Genomic DNA, 10,000 nt, shown 5'->3' with positions numbered 1-10,000 from the left:
ATGCGAAATAGTGATAGTATTCAGCGGAAAACAATACAGAAGGAAATAAACAAGAGAATTGCGGCGTCGAAAAAAAAAATATATATATATATATAAAAAGATAGAGGGTTTATTTAAAACAAACTTCGTGAAAGATGCATGGAAAGCCCTAAAAACCTTATGTGGTTATAACACGATCGTGAAAACTACACAACCAGAAAATGTTGATACGTATCAAATGAATTCTTTTTTTGCAAGATTCGAGGGTCAAGATTTCAGTGAGGGGTGCAATACCGTGATGGCAGAAATACAATCTAGACCAGATGAAAGAATTATCGTGACGCACGAGCAAGTAGTGCGGTCCCTGAAGATGGTGCGAGCAACCAAGGCCACGGGGCCTGACGGAGTACCAGCCAGAGCACTCAAGTTGTGTGCTCAACAACTGGCCGCACCATTACGCCAGCTCTTCCAACAGTCCATCAACCAAAGGGTGGTACCGCGGCAGTGGAAACAATCAGAAATAAAGCCAATTCCAAAATTGCTTTTCCCAAAAGTGATGAACGATTTTTGGCCAGTAGCTCTAACTTCAAACATAATGAAATGTTTAGAGGGTATCCTGAAAAACGAACTTTGCAACATTGTAGAAACTTTACGAGATCCACAACAATTTGTAAAAATAGAAGTGGCCAGGACGCAAGCCTAACGTTACTGAATGTTATTTCCAAACATCTAGACACGCTCAGTTCCCAGATCAGAATACTGTACGTAGATTTCAGTTCCGCTATTAATACAATACAGCCCGCTATTTTATTGAATAAATTGTTATGGATGAAGGTGAACTCATTTTTAATGAAATGTATTTTAAGCTTTTTAACCAATAGACCATAGTGCACAAGTTAGGTTGGGCCAAATCGGACGTGACTGTCACCTACACAGGGGCGCCTCAGGGGTGTCATATCCCCGATTCTTTTCAGCCTTTATACAGATGACTGTAGGGGCCTGTACAGCCAAAGTAGCATATCAAAATACGTAGATGACACGGTGATCATAGGTAAAGTTAGAAATGATGCCAGTAGTGAATCTACTGCTTAATTAAACTTCAATGAAACCAAAAGTATGGTCCTCTTAAACTATACAGCGCAAAGCCAATTGGAGACACATACCTTGCCATCAGTTCCTTTCCCAATGTCGACGTCTATCATGTCGGTCGAAGTGCCAGCAAGAGCGCTGAACGCACTTCTGTTTCTCTCTCCGCCGGACGCGATCAGCTGTGTCTCCCAAAAATTGAGCGTCGGCGACTTTTTGCTTTTCTTGGATTTGGTCTTTTTGCATCCACGAGGTTTGTACTTGAAGTCCATGGTGCTGGCCATTGAAGTCAACGACTGAAATATGAAAAAAAAGAAAAACTAAACAAAAACCAAGGCATTATCATCGTAAAATTCCTTTAACAATAGAGATAAATTGAATTATCATAGCTCTAATCATATAAGAAAAGGATCTAATTAATCTACAATACTAATAAAATAAATGTTCGCCAATTACCACAAAATAAATAAAGAAACGAGCAAACTTATCTCTTCGCGACATCAAGCAACATCAGGTTAACAAATGCATAAAGGATATATTTCGTATTGGTAGTACTGATACTAGCTCTACTAAAGGGCACTTGGCCACTCTACTGCTTTTGTTCTACATCACAGGAGATAACTAGTCAGTTTACACCAGTTTAAATCACGAAACCTGACCTGACTGAAGATACAACTGCATCACAATGAGCAAAGAGAAATTGCAACTGAAATTAACATTTCTGCTTAAACAGTATCAATCTTTGCATTTGCAGAAAATAGATGACAAAATAGGTCATTTCTGGCATTCTAATCTTCCAAAATATGCATCAATTCCCCTCTTACTTACAAAAAAAAAAGAGAGAAAATAACACGAAACACCACAAAAAACCGTTAACATTTACCACATATTAAAACCTGAATTACACATTAACCAGACCCATATTCTAACTCCAATAACATTCATGAAGACCCCTTAACTACACAAATAAATCATGTATCTCTACCTTTACTTGTCTTCAACTCTAGAAAGACAAACACGTTTATGAAACTTACGTCAATTAAACGTGCCTCCTTGAGCTCTCTGACTGAATCCACGAGAGACAACTTTAGCCGAATGGACGGGGCGTTCTTTTAGGTTTTGATTTTTGAGGCAAACGAGGGTTAAAAGATTGTTTTAGCTTTCGTGTCTGGTCAGATCTTATTGCTAAGCGTTAAACTTAGCTTGGATTAAATAAATTATTACGTCAGTTTTGTTCTTATTGAGTTAATATTGTCATTTGTGAATGAGGTTGCTGCTATAAGAATGTATGTTATCAATGAATTGCGAACGATATCATAATCAACCGTTGATTTATGATGGGGCGGGAGAGAGAGTTCAAATTCAAATTCAAATTCAAAACATTTTATTCCATAAATTACAATGGTTATTCTTATATGAATACATACATATTTACACTTGATGAGTAAAAAGGTGTTCTTTCAATTTTGTTTTAAAATTACAAAAGTTGTTAATGTTTTTAATATTATCCGGTAACAAGTTCCACATTTTCGGTCCACGAATTTGTACCTGTCTTGCCCCTGTTTCTGTATTTGATCTTTTTACATATAGGGAATTTACCTGGCGTGTTTGAATGCCAGCTGTGTTCCCTACAGTTTGCAGGGGGAATAACCATGGTGGATAGAATCTATGTATCAATTTGAAGGTAAAGAGACAGGTATCATAAATGCACTTAGGATGAACTTTTAACCATTTTAATTTTTGTATATATGGGGTAATATGATCGAATTTACTGACATTACCCAGTGCAACTCTTGCAGCAAAATTTTGTAATTTTTGTACTTTTTGAATTTGTGTTTTGTTGGTTGAACCCCATACATTTGAACAGTAGTTTATTATGCTAAGAGCTAGTGTTTGCACGACCATGATTCTAGTATCCGTAGTGATTTGATTTTTTATGTGATTTAGAAATATTAATGTACCCATTACTTTCCTGTGTATGTTATCAACGTGTGTTTCAAATGTCATGTATCTGTCCAAGTGTACTCCCAAATTTTTCACTGAAATGTTTGGTTTGATAGGGTGGCCTTCAAATTCTATGGTTGTGTCGATGGGGATTTTGGCAATGTTCTGTCGACTACCTATGAATATGCATTGAGTTTTATGGGGATTTAATTTAAGACCATTACTTTCAAAGTATATTTTAGCTTGTGTAAGAGTGTTTTGAGTATTTCTTATTAATGTATTTAAGTTATTTACTGAGTCACTATGGAGAAACTGTGAATCATCGGCGTACTGCACTAGCAGGCAGTTATGAGCAATGGTTGATAAGTCATTTATGAAAACTGTAAATAGGATTGGGCCTAAGATGGATCCTTGTGGAACACCAAAACATATTGGTTGTTTCGATGATATGATTTCATTAATTTTTACAGATTGCGTTCTATTATTCAGATAACTAGTAAACCAGAAAGAATCAATTTTATGGGATCTTAGTTTGTGAAGAAGAATTTTGTGATTTACACTGTCAAAAGCTTTTGAAAGATCACATAATGTGAGTAAATTAACCTGATTTATGTCTATATTATCATAAATTTTATTAGTTATCTGCAATAACGCTGTTTCAGTGGATAACCTATTTCTAAAGCCATGTTGTGTTTTAGATAATAGGTTATTGGCCTCCAGGAAATTCGTTAGTTGATTTGCTACGATTTTCTCCAAAACTTTAGATAATACAGGGAGTATTGTAATAGGGCAGTAATTATTAACGTCGTCTATATCTCCTGATTTGAAAATTGGTGTTACTATTCCATGTTTCCAAAGCGATGGAAAAACACCAGTGACCAGGGAAGTGTTAATTATGACCGCCAGATAATGTGCGGTTGCTGGTAGACTATCCTTAATAAAGCGCAAAGCAATACCGTCTGCTCCTACAGCATTTGTTTCGCGAAGGTGTTTTATTACTAGGATAGTAGTCTCCACATCAATTGGTTTTGGTCTGAAAATATTAGATGTAGGCATAGCTTGATTTATATTTTGCTGTAATGTAGACGCATTTGTTTGTTCATAAGTTAGTTTACCTATTTTTGAAAAGAAGTCGTTAAAATACTCTGTGCTTTGTGTAGAACTTGTACGATTATCAGTGTGGTGTTTGTTGCTAGGTACAATTGACTTAATAATTTTCCATGTTTTATCCGAATTGTTTTTATATTCTATGAATCTGTTTCTGAAATAATTTGTTTTTGCACTTTGTATTAACTGTTTAACATTTTTATTTTTTATTTTATAATCTGCCTTAAGGGCGGCGTCATTTCTGTTATTTTTGAGACTATGGTGGGCATTATTTCTGTCTTTAATAGCCCTCTTGATGTCGTCATCTATCCAAGGAGCAGGGGGACGTCTGACGACTCTCGTTACAAGAGGTGCCAACGCGTCAATACTGCTTTTAATCACTTCCGTAAGGATAGTTACCTGTTTGTCTACATCATCTGTTGAAAAGATATTTAAGAGCATCGTCTCTTTAGATCTGATGAGCTCGATGAATGATTGAAGATTATAATGCTTAAGGTCACGAAATGTTTTTGTTATCGGTGGTCGCTTTGGTTTCTTTATATTTAATGTGAGTGTGAGAAATTCATGGTCAGCAATATGACACGGGATGACATCCGTATGATGGATAATGTCTGACCTGTTAGTTATTATTACATCTAATAAGGATGAGGTGTTTTCTGTAATACGTGTAGGTTTATCTATAATTTGTTCTAGTTTGTTTTTCTTTATTATCTTAGCTAATTAGGATTAGATTTAGTCAAATCATCATTTAAATCACCTAAGATAAAGAATGGTTTATTTTTCAATGACATTTCTCTAAAGATTTGTTCTAAGTATTCAAAAGATTCTAAAGTTGCATGAGGATGCCTATAAACTACGCCAATAATAATGGAAGGAAGCATGTTGCTCTGTACGGTAACCCAGACATCTTCTACGGCAGTATTATTAACTGCTGTAGGAGATATCATGGTTGATTTCAGGTTATCCCGTACATACATACATACTCCTCCTCCACGCCCTGCATCGCATCTATAGACATTGAAATTTGGAACGGTTATGAAATTACTAACCATTTCCTGGTGGAGCCATGTTTCACTGATGCACAGAATGTCTATGTTTCTCTCCTCAATTAGCATTTTAATTTCGTCAAAGTGCCCGAGGAGAGATTGTGCGTTAATGTGTTCTATTTTTATGACCTCGTGCGATCTTGTCACAGGCATTGCTGACGGCGATGCCTGGTCAAACGTTCTGGTCGTTCTTGTACTTGTTTTTATTTAAGAACACTTTCACATTTGCGGGGAAAGCGTCTGAGTTTATGAAAATATCTGGCTTTATGTCCTTTCCTCTTACTGACACTGTAAAACTGGTGTAGTAATCATGGGTCCTCTTGGTGCGGTGTGCTTTTACACTTGTTATGTTTTCGAATTGTTCGCAGAGGTGATTTTCAATGTCCTCTTCATTTGTGTCTGGATGACAGCTGGTAATATAGAGGTACACTGTGTCAGGTCGGTCTGCTCCTTTTAGCGGCTTTGGAGTTTGTTCTTCTCTTGCTTTTCTTTTGTTGTTCCTTGATACGACCTTGACATAACCTTCGTCATCGTCGTCTTGGGTGGATTGTGCTTGTTTCGTTGTTTCGTGATTGACTCTTGTTTTCTCAGCATAATCATTGATTATGACTGAGTGCCCTGCTGGAGGCGGGGGGGGGGGGCAGGAGGGGGGGCGGAAGCTCCTTCCACCTGCTGCTGAGCTGTTTCCTCCCAGTGGCGGTTGGGATCGAGTTGCTCTTGCTTGTTCTTCTTTTGTTTCTTTTTGGAGCTTCGTTTAGGGGATACCTGTGTAGAAGCTTCATGCCTGGTCTTATTCTGCATACCTGTTTTCGGTCTGACGGAGAGAGAGTTCGTGGTTGAATCATGCTTCGGGGAGGCGGATATGTCTCTTGTGGGGGCGGGGGTCTGCTGGCTGGGAGCGTCGATGGTGGGGCGCGTAGATGGCTCAGCAGAGTTGGGGACCGGCGAGTCAGCAAGGGCACGAGGCGGCTGGCTGACCGTAGGCAGGGGGAGGGAGGATAACGGGTGGGGAAGTCCAGGCAGGGAGAGAGAGGAGGGTATCGGGTGGGAAGGATTGCTGGTCGTGGGTATCGGGGTGGAGGTAGGGGGAGGAGATGCAAACGGAAATGTTTCGTATGCATTCTGCCCATGGGTGGGAGATGGGAGGTTGGGGGAGGGACATATTGCACCTTGCCCTATGATTCTATTTAAAGATGCCTGCTGTTCAGAAAACATTCCGATCAGCAGGTCGATCTTGTTTTCCATCAGATTTTGGTCTGTGTAAGAGGGCCCACTGTAGGTCTGTGTTCCCTGGTCTGTACACTTTTGGAAGAATTTTACAAAAGTTGTTGAAATACCTGGTTTCTTTGGTGGCGACCAGTCTGTTGGGGGGGTGTCCGTCGTTGTTGTTACGAACACAATGTTTGGATTTTCAACACATTGATCAAGCATAGTATGCACGATAATGTTCGTCATCCGTTTAGTGTCCCGTGTCGTATTTCTAGGTTTTCTAGAGTCTGATAGGTTGATGGCAATGTCATGGGCCTCTTCGATTTCAGACGGTCTGTAGTATTTTCTGATTTGATCACTGAGGACAGACCTTGGCCACGGCCTTTTTGTTGCAATGAAGCACAGAATTGTGTTAAGCACTATTGTAACACTGCCGCACTGATACATTGATTTCCTGTTTTCTGTATGGTTGTTTGCACTGTTGTCATTGCTGGTGATGTTGCTGAAAAAATACCCCTCACCCTGGGCCTGGGGGCAGCCTTGACCCTGACTGCCATGGGGGTGCCCATTCTCGTGGGCGGGGGGGCAGCTCTGACCCACGCTGCCAGGGGGCCCATATCCTAGGGCTGAGGTCCCGGTACCCTGGGAGGGGGGCACATTACCCTGGGGAAGAGGGCTCGGGCTAGCTGCCCGAGGAAGCACCAGGGAAGCCCCCAGGTTGGCCCCCTCAAACCCTGGGGGAGGGGTCAGATTACCCTCTGACACTGCGGGACCATGAGAAGGCATGGTTTGCTGAGTTGCGGGGCTACGGCGGAGAGGAGGCAAAAACACGTCCGATCACCACGGCAGCTAAACTCAGAGAGAGAGAGAGAGAGAGAGAGAGAGAGAGAGAGAGAGAGAGAGAGAGAGAGAGAGAGAGAGAGAGAGAGAGAGAGAGAAAATGTGTGTGTGTGTGTGTGAGAGAGAGAGAGAGAGAGTGGAAGCGTCTCGCGATGACATAGCTTTCTCGCTCAATTTCAATCACTCGTTATGATAGTAGAGTCTTTTTGAATAGTCGAGTAGAGTTTGTGTTTCACTATATTATGAGGTTTATATGTGTGCCATCGGACAGGCTTTCTCAATGTTAGAATCGACTAGCGTGCCCTTCGCATAACTGCCTTTGTGTGATGGGTCTCATCAACTTTCCTCCTGCTCTCTTTAGCGATTCCTCAACTGGGACATGTTTTGTTCACGATTTTCGAAGCATGCGATTTCTGAAGCCTTCAGCCATTTTTCCACTGATGGAGAAAATTCCATTATTTACCCTCATAATAAGAGCATAGAATGTGCTGGACAATTAAGTATTCTTGTCTTTATCTGCATGTTCATTTTTTTGTCTTTTGCTTAGCTTCTGAAAAGCATCTTTTGTTATGCTATTTTTTCAGTATCTGATGCTACTCTACTACCCAAATTGTTGAAGCTTGCAACTTGTTTAACCTTGTTTCCTACATGACTTTCTTTGTTAATAACTTTCAATCGCCTTCGCATTCATTGCAATGCATTTTTTGCAATATCATCTACCTATCTCAAGCCCTTTGGGTTATAGCTCCATATTATTACTCTCCCGATGTTTCGAATCTCTCTGAGGATGTTTTTTATTGTAGAAGATAGATAAATATGGTGAAAAAGACTCAACCTTGTTTTACTCCTCTATAGATGTCAGTGAACTGTAGCTGTAACTGTAACTATACCAATCTATGTACGGTAACTATACCATCTATGTCCTGGTCTTGTAACATATTTATGCCTGGCCTTATCAGACTCTCCTTATGGCCAATATACCACATGTAATTCTTTTTGCTTTTCCATTGCACGTTCATATAACTTTCTAAAGATGAAAATTTCCTATTTTCTAAACATCGCCTTGAAATTTGTATTATCAATTGTTATATTACTTTATGTGACTCATTTGACTGCAGGTACGATGTAGCTCTGTGGCCCGTTTTTTGTGTCGTGTGTGTTTGTGTGTAATGTAATAGAAATTCTGACATTTTCCCACTGTCATAGATACCATTGCGATGGTTGTTCATATTTCAGTAACAAAAATTTTCTAATGCTTCTATCATTTCAGTTCCATCTGCTACTTTTCTTATTTTGTGGCCTTTCTTCTGTAATTCCATTGGAGATCATTGATATACATATATGTATATATATTTTTTGGTTTATTTTTGAACGTCCGAATAGGAGATAAATGAAATAGAAGCTGAATATTTGCAAAATAAATGGTGCTAAGAATTGTCTGGACATTAAAGAAGACTTCATCCCATGGTATGGCATGGTATATGGATAATGATTCAGCATCAGTTGTGCTTGCCCCGTCTGAAATCTCCACATAATAATACAGTATCATTATGTATCATATTGTCAGGAGGTTTAGGTACTGCTTCACTATCATGCGGGTTATATACATTAACCCTTTACTTCCCAATTTTTTTCTTTCTTGGAAAAAAATAATTTTGCAGTTCTTTCCACTTCTTTTCATCATTTATGTCTAGTTATTTTGTGTTTTTCATCATAACATAAATAACAAATAACTTAGAATTAGAGGACTAATTCGTCCATATGGGCACAGTGAATAATGGGGAATTTCTGATAAAAAGAAAATATGTATTTCTATGATCAAGCTAAAGTCTTTTTTGCCTTCCTTATGTTTTATTTTTGTTTGACAATGGTTACACTATACATATTAAGCAGTTTTATTTCTTTTTGCATCAATTACTGATATAGTAACAAAAATGTTATTGTCACTTCATTGAATTGTACTGAACTAAAAAATTCTTGACCAAAATAAATGAATAATCACTTTATGGAAAAAGAAACAAATTCCGTTTTCTTTACTGCCTGCAGGACATTGTCTACCGAGTATGAAATTCTACATAGCAGTTTTGCTTCCCATTTAGGCAAAGGTTTACCTTGCATTTGGAACATACAATATTGTTTTTTCCCTTGCATCCTTTTTTCTTACACATCCTTCTCTGGTCTTCTACAGCAGGCCAATGGCCAACACTGTCATATCTGATAGGATGATCAGGCAAGGTTTGAGGTCTTCCAACTTTAGTCACTTTGTGTCTTGCATCAGTAGCATCTGAAAGAGATGGTCTTCCTCTTTTACGATTGCATTCTTTACCTGCCATTATCAAAGAAAATGCTACTTTTATTTTGAAAAATGCCAAAGGAATTACCTCTGACTTTGGTAGCTGGAGGTTGAGTGCATCCCTTCTGTACAGTAGCCAACTGTTGACAATCACCATGTCAATCATATGGTGGGACCAGTGCATCCTAACATTAGGAAGTTTGCTAATTGAAAAATATATACACAAACCAAGCCATTGTTCAATCTCATTACGATCCACGTTGAGAGGCTTGTTTGGATTTTTTTGTACTGAGTAAAGGTTTGATTGTGTTACAAATAAATCAAGGAGATCATCTGTGAGGAATTGCCTTACATACTCAATGGGTTGACGTAAATCATCATCAAATACATGATTTTGGCCAAGAAAGGTGTAATTCTGTGTAACATCATTGCAATCCGGAGGCACCCATGATGTTGTAGAGGCCCTGGCATTAGCTCGAGTTCTTCTGGCTGTAAC

At 39.0% G+C, this 10,000-nt stretch overlaps 2 protein-coding genes across 4 annotated transcripts in view; both read right to left on the bottom strand.

The window, feature by feature from the left end:
- The window catches only part of LOC122267250 (3'-5' exoribonuclease 1), a 12,810-nt gene extending 10,581 nt beyond the window's left edge, over positions 1-2,229 (bottom strand). For 2 of the 3 annotated variants that reach the window (XM_043037286.2, XM_043037301.2), the window contains exons 1-2: positions 2,100-2,229; positions 1,143-1,361 (exon numbers count right to left, since the gene is read on the bottom strand). In XM_043037286.2, coding sequence (XP_042893220.2) covers positions 1,143-1,349 — 207 coding nt within the window. In that variant the 5' untranslated portion in view covers positions 1,350-1,361; positions 2,100-2,229. Of the gene's footprint in view, positions 1-1,142; positions 1,362-2,050 lie in introns of all 3 variants that reach the window. The other variant, XM_043037293.2, reaches the window with a different exon arrangement.
- Positions 2,230-9,101: 6,872 nt separating this feature from the next.
- The window catches only part of LOC147470383 (uncharacterized), a 1,683-nt gene continuing 784 nt past the window's right edge, over positions 9,102-10,000 (bottom strand). The window contains exon 3 of the mRNA XM_086544304.1: positions 9,102-10,000. This exon is cut by the window's right edge and continues 131 nt beyond it. Coding sequence (XP_086400430.1) covers positions 9,266-10,000 — 735 coding nt within the window. The 3' untranslated portion in view covers positions 9,102-9,265.

Source organism: Penaeus japonicus, unplaced genomic scaffold (genome assembly GCF_977035675.1).
Source record: "Penaeus japonicus unplaced genomic scaffold, GWHDUDI00000001_assembly GWHDUDI00000015, whole genome shotgun sequence".
Lineage (NCBI taxonomy): Eukaryota > Metazoa > Arthropoda > Malacostraca > Decapoda > Penaeidae > Penaeus > Penaeus japonicus.
The sequence above is the reverse complement of the archived record's forward strand: the minus strand, read 5'-3'. Positions and strand labels throughout refer to the sequence as shown.